The sequence below is a fragment of the Triticum aestivum genome, chromosome 5B, assembly GCF_018294505.1.
Source record: "Triticum aestivum cultivar Chinese Spring chromosome 5B, IWGSC CS RefSeq v2.1, whole genome shotgun sequence".
NCBI lineage: Eukaryota > Viridiplantae > Streptophyta > Magnoliopsida > Poales > Poaceae > Triticum > Triticum aestivum.
The window spans coordinates 350,467,181-350,483,527 of NC_057807.1; the positions used below are offsets into that span (position 1 = coordinate 350,467,181).

Below are 16,347 nucleotides of genomic sequence, written 5' to 3' on the forward strand. Positions count from 1 at the left end.
TTTTTAACGAAAAGGGCAAGAACTCTAGCTAAGCTGAAACCATCAATTCTTCAGTGAACCCCGTTCTTTTCTCTTGCGTTTATACCTGCGTTGAGTGGATGGAGGACTCGTTTGATTTCTCGGAGGTGTATATATAGCTTTTCCATCTCCAATTTCACATGTTTTTTATGCTAGATCGCGCAACGATCAATTTTGTCTTTCGTTTGAGTACTTCACTAGATCCTACTTTAGTTATGATAGTATATGAGTAAGACCAAGTCACCTAAGCAGTGACCCCTACACCAAAAATCAACACCAAAGCGAGTTTGATGAAAAGATACCACCTCTGCTATTTTTTGAGACAAACAACTATAGTGGTGTAGATAATTGTAGATGATCCATGATCTGCTTCTCATTATCATTGTTTTTGACAACCAACCATGCAAGGCGCGGAGTCGAAAAGAAGGAAGAAAAAGAAGTCTAGCAAGCATATTGATAGATGAATTTGATGACAGCATGATGCATGTTGTTCCTTTCAACTTTTCAACACAAGTTAGGCACTCATATATGTACTTTGTTGGTTTGAATATGTCATTTCTGAATTACAAAGTAAATGAATAATATATGAGGTCTACAGTTGCTACGTAACCCAACCACAAACTCAGCTTTCATCTCATGCATCGAGCTGCTGAATCACACGTCCTCTTTTTCTATCCTTCACAAAAACTTCTTGGTCACAATCATGCTCCTCCTCCTACTACTACTAGCAAAAAAAAAAACCGATGAAAGTTGCCAAGAGGCGCCTGGAATCGTAATAAATTCGGCGAACGACGTTGCGACAGGCCCCGACCGAGCGCCCGGAAGAGAACAAGCGCGCAGCAAAAATGATAGACATACAAAGACTTACACGCTTTTACACGCTTTTTTCATCTAACAACCAATCATAAATCTCTCCCCCCCCTGATTTTCAGAGGGTGGGTCATCCCGCTCACCTATTGACCAATCAAAGTTAACCATCATGTAAAAGTCTGTAAATCGTTTGTACGTGTAGCATTGCCGATCAGGCGCGAGCACGAGGCGGCCCAGGGCCCAGGGGAATAACAATCAGTGCGCTGACGTGGATCCGATCGGTCATGGGACCCCATCCGACGGCCCAGATCCTTTTCCTCCTCTTTTATCTCCCCCCTCCTCCCTCCCAACCCTCTCGCAGTCGCAGATTCCCACCCTCGTCTCCTCCTCTCCACACACGCACGGACGCACTTCCATGGCCGCCGCCTCCTCGTCGTCCCCCCCTCCCAGCCCCGCTTCATCGTGCCTTTTACGGAGTTTGCGAGCGTGCATGTGCTAGGGTGGATCGTGCAAGAGCGGAGGCGTACGTACGTCTTGGTTTGTTGGTGAAGGGAGGAGCTAGGCTGTGGTGCGGGGTGGAGCTAGCTGGGGGATAGCCTGCAAGAAGCCGATGAGGCGAACGACTAGCTTGACGGAGGTCGCGCCGCCGTCGGTGCTGGCGGTGGTGTTGGAGGACGAGGACGAGGACGAGCTGGTCAAGGCGGTGGTGCAGGCCGAAGAAGGTGGCGCCGGCGGGGGCCAGGACTGGCTGGCGGCCCTAGGCGGCGGCAGCGATGCCCCCGGGACGGACTGGCTAGCGGCGTACCGCGCGCGCGCGGCGCCGGCGCGGGCGGGGCTCCGGCGCAACTCGGCCGACTACTCCAAGGTCGAGACCGCCGCGTTCCTCCGCCACTGCGGCCTCTGCCGCCGCCTTCTCGGCCCCGGTCGCGACACCTTCATGTACAAGTACGTGAGCTGTCCGCTCCTGCATGCACGTGCATCCATGGCGAAGTTGTACCGCTAGCCAATATACCAATCTGTTGCTTTGCTTCTGCTTCCGTTGCACGATTTTTCAGGGGCGAGGCGGCGTTCTGCAGCCTGGAGTGCCGGCAGCAGCACATAACCCACGAGGAGTGGAAGGACAAGCGCACGTCAAGGTCCATGAGCGAGGCGGCGGCGCCGGCGACCAGCCGCGGCCGCTCCGGCAAGACCGACACCGGCGGCACGGTGGCGGCGGCCTGACCTGACAGCGCACGAGAGGCAGGCACGCTATCATCTTCCGAAGCTACCTGCCAAGGCCAGTAGCTCTCAGCGCTACGCATGTATTACTCGTACGTACGTACGCCTCGACTATGAATCGCTGGTAATCGATCTGTGCAGGCCGTCAACCACCGCTGGTCGATCGATCGACCATCGCCTCAGTACAACTGCATAGCTTTTTATCAATTGTATGTACACTCGGAGCTCGAATCCGTTTCTGAGATCGTTCCTTCCTACGGTACTACTACACTACTGATCGATTAGTTAATTGCATCACCTCACGGATCTTATCTTGTTTGGCTTTGTGCATCCTCGACGCTTCATATTGCAGTACTGCGTACTAGACCTAATGCGTTAACAAAATTGCATTTTAATGAACAGAGAAAAACAATCTTATCTTGCCTAGTGTAATCAAGTCTTGGTGATGTGTGCAGTCAAAAAAAATATGTGACCACTGTTGTTACGTGCTCGTGAGGCCGCCGCCAGGCTGAAAGTTAAGAGTCATTGAACCAGTCGCGTGGTAACTAATCAATCCGTGAGCAGCGCTGCGGCAGTGTATTAAAGCTTGTTGGCTCTCATGAGTCATGATACGGATATGGCTGTGGGCTTTACTACTAAGCACTTGCTCACTAATTGCAACGATAAGACAAAATTCAGACGACTCTAGCAACTATTCCAATGTGCAAGTGCAAGTATATATATATACTCTCTCCTGCAAGTTTACAGTTAAACCCTTTAAAATTTGATCAAGTTTATATTATAAAAGAAAAGATTACAACACCAAATCGATGTCACTACATACTCCCTCCGTCCGGGTTTATTAGGCCTCCTTTTATTTTGAGCTAAAGTTTCACCCATGAATTTAACTAATAAAATATAAACTATATGTCTCAAAAATTATGTCATAGAAACCTCTTTCAAATACAAATCCAGCAATATATACTTTTTTAGCATGTACTTTATAAATTTTTAGTCAAAATACATGATCAAAATTGGACCCAAAATACAATGGGGCCTAATAAATCTGGACGATTGCATTTCCGGTGTTTTGTAATATATTTATTAAATATTATACTCCCTCCGTCTGGAATTACATTCATCTCCGCGACAAGTAATTCCGGTCGGAGGGAGTAGATGTTTGATCTTTTTCTGCAAACTTAACAAAAATGACTTAGGATAAATTAATAAACCTTGTAAATCCAGGCAGAGAAGTACTCCCTCCATCTCATAATAAAATCAGAAGACCCCTTTTGACTATCAGGATCACATGATCCCTTTTCAATCAATATCCTGGCACTTCTCGCGTGCATATTGCTCAACATGGTCTCCAGATTTAAAGTTTTGTGAAAACACAACTCATTTGTGGGCAAAATAAAAACAAATGGGACGCCTTTTCAAAATCTGAAGACACACATGCGCGCGCACGCGCACGCGGACGCGCAGCGCGCGCACACACACACACCAAATTGTTTAGTGGATTTTTTATACTTTTTTTAACTCATTCAAAAAGAATAAAAAACTGGAATCATGTGACTCCGAAATCCACAGAATCAGCTCTACTTGCTCGTGCGCGTCTTGGAAGCATCGATTCTCTTCCACAGATCCTTAAATAATTTGGGTTCCCTGATTCTCACTGACTAGCTAGATCGAGGAAGCATCCACGAACAGAGCCGCTGCAGCTGCTGGGCTCTCCGCTCATTGACATGTTAGCCTCGTCAGCAATGCATGCATGTCTGATAAGCGCATCACAGTTTTTGGAGACTGATAGATAGGTGGTGGATCGTCCCTCCCATGTCAGTCAGTCCACTCCAGGCACCACCACCACCCCGATATGTCACGAGTGGTCCGTTGCGTTGGACGCACTTGCACCCAACCGCAGGCTCCAGGCCCCAAGCACCATCCAGTTGTCCACGCACGCCATAGGCGACACCTCCTGTCACCCACTCGATCAGCTCACTCACTCCCTCCAATTGCCCCACTTTTCTTGTCTCCATCTCCCTTTATTTTTCATCATCTTTCGATCACGAGAGAGATGTATTTGTCACCGCACTCAACACTACTGCAAGCTACACGAATCCACCAGAGCGTGCACACAATAGAATTAGTCCAGACTATCACACCTGCCGTGTTCAGCTTTTTCAAGTGGATGAGTATTTGAATGATGTGGATCGTCCCGCCAAAGAGTTGGCATATACACTATATCTTATGATAAGTCGGCGAAATTCTCTGAATTCATACGAAATGCACATCCATTCTTGTGCAAATACGAGCGCGTAATTTGGAAACTACTGGATGCGTCACCTCGCCATCTCACCAAGTGGGTTCTCTCCAGCTACTCCCTCCGTCACAGTTTAGAAGGCACAGTTAAATTTGCGTGCGTTTCCACAATAGACAAGGTTTAGGGCGCATTGCATTTATTTCTAGTAGCTAATTAGTACTCTAATATACTATTTCTATATGCATGCGTAGTGTGAATGCTATTTCTTAACCCATCTTACAACCAATAGATAACCACCTAGGTCCCAGAGAATTTCCAAGCGTGTCTTTTAAACCGTGACGGAGGGAGTATCATTTTCCATGGCCTTTACTGAAAAGCAGGGGAAAAACAAGGAAAAAGGCTCCCTCTTGTAAATTGTGTGGCGCCCATAGGCCAAACTCATGGTAACGGCAATTGGGACAAAAGACATGGCTATCAGAAGGCGCTTTATTTTCGCTTGATCTTTCCGTCTCCAATCGTGATATGTTTGTTCCTATTCCGTGGCTAGAAACAGTGCATTTTATGCATGTTGGGTGACCTGTAATACGTAGCGACTGCTAGAATCCGTGCTAGTTTCTTGAAGAAAAAAAGGGGTGCCATAGGGATTGTTTGTTGGCAAGATTTTTGTAGTCATCAGTCTTGAGACTGCCACTTACTTTTTTTTAAAGCAAATAGTAAGGGAAGCCTAATATAAAAAGGATTCTAAGTTCATGTTTGTTACTATCTGAACCTAGTTTTTTTTTAGAAAAGGAGGATGACCCCCGGCCTTTGCATCTGGGCGATGTATACGGCCACTTTATTAATTATTCTCACAAGACCTTACAAAGTCATACAACAGCAAGACTAAAGCCCCCGTCTAAGCAACAACTGTCGCTACACCTATCCAATCTATGAAGGGGCGCTGATAGTCTGGGCCTAATACCAAACAGACATCGCAGCCAAACCTAAACATCTAAGACCTAAGGTCCCAACCAGGACACCTGCCGGGTATGGGGCACCTACCAGTCTGGCGCACTCCTCAACCAGGACGCCTGTCGGGTATGAGGCCGCCGCAGCCACCTGCCACCAATCCATCTTCAGAGTTGTACTGTTGCATCTACCTTGCATGGTCTAGCTATCGTCGACGCCACCACGACGCCAGACAGCTTCCTCCTCCTGTGCGAGTCCATCTCCGCGCATCGGACGCCGAGACTCGACTGCGCCATGCCGCAGAGACCCACCGTCGATGATACTGTTGATGCCCCACCGCTCCACCTACATGCCATCTCGCGTCGACTGCGAACTACCAGCAACTCCACCACCCTGAGCAGTCCTCGGCCGACGCCTTCAGGAAGGAACATGACACCAAAGTTTCATCGTCGCCCAAACAGAGGAACAGAGGCTTTCGCCTGCGCTCATGGCAGAGGTGGGGGGCGTATGATCCACACAGAAGCCTCCAGGAAGGTAATCGGCGCCGAGGGCGTCGACTTTGGTGCGTCCGCCACGCTGGCCTGGAGTTTCCCTCGGATCCATGCCCACCTGCCAGATCCGTCCAGGCAGTATTGGCGTCGACAGTAGTCGCTACCGTAGCCAGCACGAACCGGAGTAGATCGAGTCAGAGACGACGCCTCCCATGGAACTCCGGGCGGCCATCGAGGAGCCGCCGTAGCGCCACCGCGCCCACGCGGCTGTAGAAGGCCCCCCATCTGCACCCGCGGGTGCCGCCCACCAGGCAGGCCGCACCACGCGCCACCGATCGAGGCCGCCGCCCCGAGATCCCCGCGCCGCCCGAGGCACCGGCATTCAGATCTGAAGCAGATCGACCACAGCCACCATAGGCGCGCCCCGAACGGCCCCCCACGTGACCACCGGGGGAAGCAGCTCCTGCCGTCGCCCCCTGAGCCCTCGTCGGCATGCCCCGTCGCCAACACGCCGCCAACTGTCGCCGAACGCCACCCGCGCCAGGTCCGGCCGCTGCGGGAGGAGAGATCCCGCCGCCGCGGATGCCAACCGGGCTTTGCCCGGCGGCGCGCCCCGGCGGCGGCAGGCAGGAGAGGTGGGAGAGAGGGCCGAGGGCTTGGCGGCGCAAGGGTTACCCCCTGGTCGCCATGTGGGAGCGACCCAGGGGAGGGGAGGGGAGGGGCACGATCTGAACCTAGGTGAGCAAGTTTTTTTTAAATCAGTTAGACCCACTTCCTAAGACCACCCTTTCCAAATAATAACACTAATAATAATCACAATTTCAACTTTAAAACCAAAAGTGAGCTTTATTCACTTTCAACATTCATCCTTGCAAGTTGCAACACTGGTCCTTCTTTTTTTACCCATACCACCCTCCATTGATCTTTCTACACATATCTTCTTCCCTTTGTGATATCAATCCAACCTCATCTCTCTCATCCACTATCTTTTCTCAATTTATGTTTACATAGCCTTATCTACTATATTTTTCAGGGCATATAGGCTCGTCTCACTTTGTTTGCCAAGATCAAGCACATGTTAAATTTTGAAACTGAAACCCCCAAAACCTAGATCGAACTCCAAAATATAGTAAGTCACTTGTCATGAAATTCGTGGTGTCGTCGCTTGTATTTCCAAGGTGTCAATCGTCAAGGTTGGAAGTTATGATAATGAAATTGCTATGGTAGGCAAGTTTAGTGATGGGCTGAATGGATCTTGTTTGAAGCTCCGAACCGTACGACAATAGTTGTACGATATTTTTTCCATTAATTTAGGAGGCAGAATATTTAAAATAGAGTTATAACAGATTGACCAACGACTAAGCTCTATCCAAGTCATGTTTTGGGTACCATCAACATTTTAAATGGTAGGACTAAAGTATGACCATATCACCGTAGATGATTGTCAATCCAATGAAGACATTCCACATTCTTGATTCTCACTCTGTGTTCAAGGAGAAGAAGGTCTTGTTTCAATAGGTATTTCCAAGTGTTGAGCGCATGAGCTTCATTTTTAATGATCTTTCCATTTCTCCAATTCCAAATATTCCAGCCTCATAGCATCCTATGATTATAATATCAAAAAAAAATCTTGTGGGAGGTCTTGTTAGGCAGGAAGAACTCCATCATAGATAGAGATGTCTTTCAACTTTTTGGGTAGTATAGAATTCCAGAAGCTCTGAACCAAAGCACGGCCTAAAAAAGGTGCAATGTGGTTTCTTCGATATTCTTATGGCGAAGAACACAATTGTAACAAGCCAGGTGCATGGATTTCCTTTTAAGCAGATTTCTTGTATATACTTTATCATCCAACGAGAGCCAAAATAAAATCATATCTCAGTGTGATAGCACATTTCCAGATCCACTGAAAGATGATATGAGCTTTCTCACATCCATCCATCTTTTATACATCTTCATAGAGGAATAATTTTGACCTTGCCATTTGTAAGTCCATTTATCCTCTTGAGAAGTCATGTTAATTTGTTGAATCTTTTTAGATAGTTCATAAAAGAGAACAATTCAGGGTATTGCTGAGTAAGAGGTACATATTTCCAAGGATCATGCAAGAACAGAATAGAATTTCGATATCGATTTTTGAATATAGCAGATTGCTTGAATTTATTCAGAAGTTTGAGGTATGTTCTCCACTAGTGGGAACCCTCAGGCCCTTGTCCATTGGAAGGCAATTGCTATAGCATAATACCATATAATCTTGGCCCAATGCAAACTTTCTTATGCAAAAATTTTATGGAGGTTTTTCATCAAAAGTGCCTTGTTCTAAGTTTGCACATCATGGATGCCCAGACCACCTTGTGCAAGGGGCTTACACACTACATCTGAACTAATGAAAACAGGCCCTTTATTTTCCTATACATACTTGCTCCTAAAGAAATTTCTAAGATATTTATTGATTTGCCTAGAAATGCCAATTGGTAAAGCAAGAAAGCACATGAAGTAAATGGGCAAGGAGGATAAGACATAATTTAATAGTTGAAGTCTTCCATCATATGACATCCAGGTGGAGCAGCCGACCAATCTTATCTCAATTCTTTGACAAATAGATCTTCTAATTTGAGTCTGATAGTGTTGAGTGGAAATCCTAGATAAGTGAATGGGATGCACCCTATTGACATCTCAGAATGTTGACTAGTCTTTGAGATTTGTCATTACAGGTTGAGACAGACCATTAGAAGTTTAGAGTTGTTGATTGTCAATCCAGTTCGATTAGAAAATTGCCTTAGTAAATTCTTGTTGGAAATATGTCCTAGAGGCAATAATAAAGTGGTTATTATTATATTTCCTTAATCATGATAAAGGTTTATTATTCATGCTATAATTCTATTGATCGGAAACTTAAATACATGTGTGAATACATAAGAAAATACCAAGTCCCTACTAAGCCTCTACTAGACTCATTGATTAAAAGATGGTTAAGGTTTCCTGATCATAGACATGATTTTTCATTTGATAATGGGATCACATTATTAGGAGAATGATGTGATGGATAAGACCCATCCATTAGCTTAGCATATGATCATTCAGTTTATTGTTATTGCTTTCTTAATGTCAAATACATATTCCTTCGACCATGAGATCATGCAACTCCGGATACCAGAGGAATACCTTGTGTGCTATCAAACGTCATTTTATAACTAGGTGATCATAAATGAGCTCTACAGGTATCTCCAAAGGTGTCTGTTGAGTTGGCGTGAATCGAGATTGGGATTTGTCACTCCGTATGACGGAGAGGTATCTCTGGGCCCTCTCGGTAACACATCATCACAAGAAGCTTGCAAGCAAAGTGACTAAGGAGTTAGTTACAAGATGATGTATTACGGAACGAGTAAAGAGACTTGCCGATAACGAGATTGAACTAGATATGGAGATACCTATGGTCGAATCTCGAGCAAGTAACATACCGACAGACAAAGAGAACTATGTATGTTGTCATAAAGGTTCAACTGATAAAACATCTTCGTGGAATATGTAGGAACCAATATGGGCATCAAGGTCCCGCTATGGGTTATTGACCGGATGATGCAACCCTCGACAGAAAATCGATGGCACGAACGCTTTTCCCAAATCTTTCGTAGTACAAACTCAACAACTCCAAGTCCAATCTCGAGTGTACACCAAATAACAGGAAAAGAAAACATCAAGCTTACAATCATGTAGATGCAAACCAGCCGGAACTACACGTACATCCTCGAGCAGAAGAAGTGCATGGGCGATTCAACAAGAATCGGCAGCAAATTAGAGGTTCGCCTGTCTAATCTCCTCGCCAACAACATAAACCCTACCTGGATTCAACAAAAATACCCAGATCTTGGCCGTGGAAACATGGCTAGTTTGTAGTTTAACTCACGCAATCAAAATTGACCCTAGATACACGGTCGGCTGGCCCTATTAATAGTGCTCGCATGCACAAGGTACAATCGACATGGACATCTGATACGGACCAAATACTAGTTCGACTCAAACCTGACCATATCCACGTACTGCTACTAGTAGTAAACCAACTCTCTCTCTATCTTATTTAATCACTAATTAACTAATTTAAAAATACGGCATACTGATCACAAAAGGATAAACAAACCAGTACTACTCTGTTGTATAGTCACGTAGATGTGTTTGCCTGCATGGAGTTCTGAATCGTGGTTCGACGTCCTCCAGTGCAACAAGTTGAACTGGAATATGTCCAATGGAAATATGTGTCTTGCTGCAATGTACATCAGTAGCTTGTTTCTTTTCCTCATAGCGTCTGGCGGGAACTATATACTTTTCAGTATTTCTCTGGTTCAACTTACCAACAATATTTTTAGCCGCAACATTTGGGGTCACATCATCCTCCCTTCCTTGAAAGGAAACCTGGTTTCAACCTATACCTTGCAAAAAATTTCTTGAACACCTCAACGGTATAATTTATATTCTTTGCATCCTTGGGAAATATAGCATAGAACTCACCCTCATAAACAAAAGTGTATGTGTTTGTCCGTTCATGATGAAGAGCGTTAACATCATGCTGCCACGGACGCCCAATATAAGATGACAGGCATGTAGTGGCATAACGTCACATTCCACTTTGTCAACATAGCCATGAACAGAGAAAGACACCTTCACTCTATGTTTTACCTTCACTTTGCCCACATCATTTATCCACTTCATATAGTATGGTTTTGGGTGCTCCCATGTTGGCAACGAAAGAGACTCCACCACATCCTTACTAATCATGTTGCTAGCACTGCCGCCATCAATTATCAGTTTGCACACTTCTCCCTTGATGGTACATGCAGTTTGAAAAATACTCCTTCATTGTCCTGGTTCAAAAATGACCTTGTCATCTTGCTGGACCTTATGTGCTAGCAAACTCTCCATATCAGGATCATCTTGAGGATAACATAGCATGGTATCACCATGACCTCTTTCGATTACATCCTCTATCTTAGGCATCTCATCTTCAGATTCTGAAATATATTCAACATCAACAAGTAGAACCCTTCGGTTATTGGAACATTCATGCTTCATGTGTCCACATCCTCCACACTTGTGGCAAATAATATTACGATGATGAGACGATGTCTCACTAGATGAAACTTGAGAAACCTCCTTTGGCGTAGCAGCCACTTAGGTTTGTTCAATGCTTCCCAGCTTATATGAAGTTGTTGGTTTAGCACTAAACCCACCCTCAATAGGAGAAGAACCACGTTGACCACTGTTGTAAGTTGGACAATTCTCTGAAGCTTGTTTCTCCAATACCCAACATTCAGCACACTCCGCTTGATGAAGTAACTCATGAATATCATTATATTGCATTAAATCAACATGGTCATCAATCTTTCCTTATAACCCCTCAAGGAAATGTACCATGGTGGCCTCCGCAGACTCACGCACAACTGTAGGGATCATCAATACTTGCATCTCTTTATAGTACTCATCAACTGATTTTGTACCTTGCACTAGATGACGGAGTCTACTGTGAAGCTGGCGAGTGTAATAAGCAGGCACAAAACGTTCCCTCATGATTCGCTTCATGTCAGCCCATGTCGCTGGTCGCTCGTGAGTACGATTCTTATTATCCCACCAAACAAGAGCATACCCTATAAATTCCATTGATGCAACACGAACCTTCTTCTCTTTGGAGTAGTTGTGACCATCAAAAATCTGATTTACACGCATCTCACACTCCAAACATTTCTTCAGGTCAGCACAATGTCCCGAGAATTCAGGTATGATTATCTTGGTTCGACCCAAACCATCATCCTCGTGGGCACCATTGCCGCCATAGTCACGGCGCCGCCCAGCATGGAGGTGAGCCCTAGTGTGACACCCCAAAAATTTGACCTTGTTTTATTAATTAAAATTTTGCCAGGAAATTAAAACTTTTATTTTCTGGGGCTCCCTTTTGATTTTTGAACCTTTTTCTCCCTTGCTATTATGGAGTTTTCCCCAAAGTGTAAACTTTTCAAATATGTTATTGGACTTGTTTAACCTCTCAAGAAAAACTTTTCTTTTATTAGTAGAACTAATCACATAATTAATTTGCTTGATCTTTATTTTCTTGAAAAATGGTTTTCCAAGGTTTATGGTCCCATTTGAACTCCAACCCTTTTATAAATTCATTCAAAAATCCCACCAAAATTTGGAGATGTCATGTGATGTTTTTAAAACACTTTTATGCAAAAATATATTTCATTCCTCGGATATTTTGAGTTCTACACCAAGTTTTCAAATCTGGCCCACAGGACAGTTTTGCACTACAACCTTTTTAAATATTTCTTTAAAGCTTTCACCAAAATTTTGGGATGTCAGTAGGAGCATATTATTCAGCTTTATGCAAAAACCCAGCTATGTTCTTTGAAAAATTTGAGTGAATCATCCTCATTTCCATTCTGGTCCAACTTGTGGTTTTGTACTACAACTATATTTTAACTTGCTCCTTTTGCCATGTTTCCTTTTCCTACTTGTAGTACACCTTACCAAACTCTTAAGTCCAAGAGCATGCACCCGTTGGATCATTTTTGGTTCATGAGGTAATGCCTTTTACTTTCTGTCCAGATCTGAAGTTTTGCACAACTTGCACTAACAAGTTTCTTCATTTGTCAAACTAACCTGACCACCCACTTGTCCATCCAAAGAGACACTAATCTGGAGAAATTGGCCACTCCAAGAAATGCCTAGGTGCCCATGGCATTTTGTCAAACACCTTGAGGGCATGGACAGTTTTGGCATGAAGTTTGGTTTACTTTGTGAACTTGATTCCCTGACCAAACCAGCATGTCCCATGGTTTTGCCCTAACCTACAACCCCACCCTGCTAACTCTCTTGCGGTTTGGAGACCCCTTGCATGCATTAGCATTTCGTCGAGCACGTACCGTGCGTGCTCTGGGCGCGAGCAGAGCACGCGTTTTGCACGTGCCGCGCCCGAGCCGACGTGTCGCGCCCCTGGTTTGCCACCGCTCTGCAGAGCCGCGCCACGCGCTCCCCTCCTCACCGCATCACGCCAAGCAGCCCTGGCGCCCTACAGCACCGCCGTCAGAGCCCTTGGCGGCACACCGGCGTCTGCAGCGCGCCCCTGCCTCGGTCGGTGCCGCGCAAGCCACCAGCGCTCGCCAATTGCCCCCTTAAGCATCTCCAGCTCATCCGCAGCCTCGTTCCCTAGCACGCGTCAACGCCACGTCGCCATAGCTACAGAAAGACGGTCGCCGGCAACCTTATCCCCGGCCGCCGCGGAACCGGCCCCGAGCGCCTATTTAAGGAGCCCCGAGCTCATCCCCGCACGCAGGAAGCCTCTCACCATCCTCCTAGTGCCCCCGTTGCCATCAATTGAGGGGGAAGAGGCCGTCTTCACCGACTCCTGCCAATTCGGCCACCGCCGCCTCCCGGCTCCGTTCGGCACAACCAGAGCCTCCCCGGCCCTCCCAACGCCACCAAGCGACTCCACTACTTCTTGCGGTGCCACCCAGAACCCCAGCTGCGACGGAGAGCCACCATAACCACAAACTCACTTCGCTCCCGAAGCCACCGGCCGCCGCGAAGCTCATCGACGGCGAATCCCTCCACCTCCAACAACCCTGCAACTACCGGAAGGATCGCCCTAGAGTCGTGGATCCATCCCTGCCCTCAGCTGCCCACAAGGACCCGCCGTTCGCCGGCGACGGTCGCCGGAGTCCTGCCTCCGATCGGGACAGAGGAAGAAGAGGGGAGGTGGACCAGTCAAACCTGACTAGTGGGCCGGGCAGGCCCACTGTCAGTGACTCGCGTACCGTCCACGCTGGAGTAAGTGGAAGGGTAAATCCAAAATACGCTTTCGACGTGTACGTGTTTAATTGAAACGTTTTCTTTTCTGTTTTTTTTTAAATAACAGATTTGACTAAACTTTGACTGGCTGTAACTTTTTAAATATAACTCCAAATGGATTGATTCTTTTTCCTATCTCTCCCAAATATTGTCTAGTTTATTTTAAGATTTATTTGAAAAAAATTCGAACAACTTTTTGTGCTGTTTTGAATTTGTGTGTTGATTCAAATTTTATTTAAAATAGGACTTTGGAGAGAGAGAAGCAAACTTTCAAAAAGTTTTGGAGTGCACCCTGCCTTTCCACATATTGAAGGCAAGCATTCTGATCCCCGGCATAATATTTTTGGTGTGTTCATTGACACGTTTATAACACCACCTCATTTGGAGAACTTGTTATTTCATGTGATATGATCATTTGCATGGATGCATATTAGTGATTTCCATGTTGTTGGAAATGAACACACTTGTGATGGTAATCATCCTCATGTGCCTTGCATGCATGCTAGAAAGAAAATCCGGGAAAGCCTCTGCCTTGGGTAGGCGTGAGCTTGTCGCCGGTCTCCGTTGGGACGGTTATGTCCGGTATGGCACAGTAAGGTACAATGAGTATTGATTGTGTTGGTTGAAATATAATTGTTATACATGTCATGCAGGAAATTATAAACCTCCTGAGTCGACCGTGGATCGAGTCTTGTTCCAGTAACCCCCACACTTGTTTCATGCTACCACTTGTCCTTGCCATAGGTAGGGTACGGTTCAGTAATTTGTCAACCCCTTTCTAGCACACACCGTACAGATGGGCCGGGATGAGGGTACCAAGGCCATGGATTAAAGCCAGTCATCCGGTCAGGGGGCATGGGTGTTTCGGTTGTAGCCGAGGGGATAGCTTTCCCAGTTTTGCACGCGGTATAAATTTTGTGATCCCATGCTAATCGAGGTTGTAGCCTCCCCACTTAGAGTTTTTCTTAATAGTGTCGTGGGTGATTCTAGACACCGGTAAGTTAAGCTGGTGTGTGCAAGTCAGGTGTGTTTTCATTTGAAAGACCGTAGATGGAATTAGTCTTGATGGACTAAAGGAATCCGTTACCCATGGGTAAAGAGTACACCCTCTACAGAGATTAAACCTATTCGAATAGCTGTGTCCATGGTTAAGGACTACAGTCTGGGTTGGGTCAAGTGTCGGTCTTAGTGTCGGTCTTCAGAGGAGAAATTGTTAAAACAGAACTTGGATTGTGACTTGCGACTTGTGATGATTATGATTATCATTATTATGGACTAACCCATTATATCATTGAGTATCCCTGGGACGGTTCTACCTCCTGGATATTCATTGTGATCATTTATTTTATAAGCCCTTTATGTGGTGTCGCTGAGACGCCCGACTGTGGCATTGCTTGTTATTTATTTACTTTATAAGCCCTTTATGTGGTGTCGCTGAGACGCCCGACTGTGGCATTGCTTGTTATTTATTTACTTTATAAGCCCTTTATGTGGTGTCACTGAGACGCCCGACTGTGGCATTGCTTGTTATTTATTTACTTTATAAGCCCTTTATGTGGTGTCGCTGAGACGCCCGACTTGTGGCATTGCTTATTATTTATTTACTTTATAAGCCCTTCATGTGGTGTCGCTGAGACGCCCGACTGTGGCATTGCTTGTTATTTATTTACTTTATAAGCCCTTTATGTGGTGTCGCACAGACGCCCGACTGCGGCATTTTATTTCCATTCCATTATTGCTTATTCGTGTTGCATATGAATAACCTGCATGCATGAATCAGAGATTTTATTTTATGACTGATGATGTGATCATAGAATATTTCAGCGCACAATTATCATTTATATTATACCCGTGTTCATAATGTTTGCGAGTACATTCAAAGTACTCACTGGCTTGTCCCTGGCTATTGTCTTGGCCAGATTTCTTGCTTGGAGAGGAGCGACGTGATGACAGCCATGGAACCTAAGCAACGATGATAGCAGCCTCGTGAATATAGGAGTTAACCTGGTCAGCTGTTCCTGTTGGGAAATGGAGTCCCATAGACACCGATGATCCTCAAACCGCTTCCGCCATCTACCTCTAGAAATCACTTGTTGTACTCATAGGCCAGAATGGTCTTGTACTACATATTTTTGTATTTTTGCTTGGAATTTCTGTACCAATTTGGTGCCTCATCAGCTAACAGTAATCCTGGGGCTGGTGAGCACAACGGCCATTTTCTGGAAATTAATACCCGGAAAACCGGTCGTGACACCTAGCGTCATGTCGTGTTCGGTGAGGTAAGCCTCCACGGGCATCTGAATCCTCCGAAAAATCACCATCATCGTTGTTGTCGCGGTCATGACGTTGTCGTGGTGAGCGGGACTGTCAGGGTGCCACATCTCTCGCCTGAAGGCGCTGAACTGCTGAGGTGACCCGATTAAGACTCTCAATCACCACCTGCAGATTATCAGTGCATTGTCGATCGCTAGCAGTTAGACGCTCGTTCAACCTGTCCTCAATGCCTACAGTATTTGCAGACAACTCCTTAACCCTTGTCCCAAGCTTCTTTTTGGCTTCCTTGATTGACATCAGATGTATACGCAAATCATCACTTATGTCTAGACCCACCAGAAGTTCATCGTCCTCCTCATGATAAGATTTCTCATGTTGCGATTTCACCATCTTTCAAACGATTGAATCAAATAGCAGAAAAAAATTGTACCGTGCTCTGATACCACTTGATGCAACCCTCGACAAAAAATCAATGGCGCAAACACTTTTCCCAAATCTTTCACAATACAAACT

General features: G+C 45.6%; 1 protein-coding gene across 1 annotated transcript; it reads left to right on the forward strand.

The window, feature by feature from the left end:
• The first annotated feature begins 1,175 nt into the window (after positions 1-1,175).
• Positions 1,176-2,288, forward strand: LOC123111816 (FCS-Like Zinc finger 5). Its single transcript, XM_044532691.1, has 2 exons — positions 1,176-1,773; positions 1,884-2,288. Exons 1-2 carry the CDS (start codon positions 1,439-1,441, stop codon positions 2,047-2,049), a joined length of 501 nt encoding a protein of 166 aa, XP_044388626.1. The 5' UTR covers positions 1,176-1,438; the 3' UTR covers positions 2,050-2,288.
• The last annotated feature ends 14,059 nt before the right edge of the window (positions 2,289-16,347 follow it).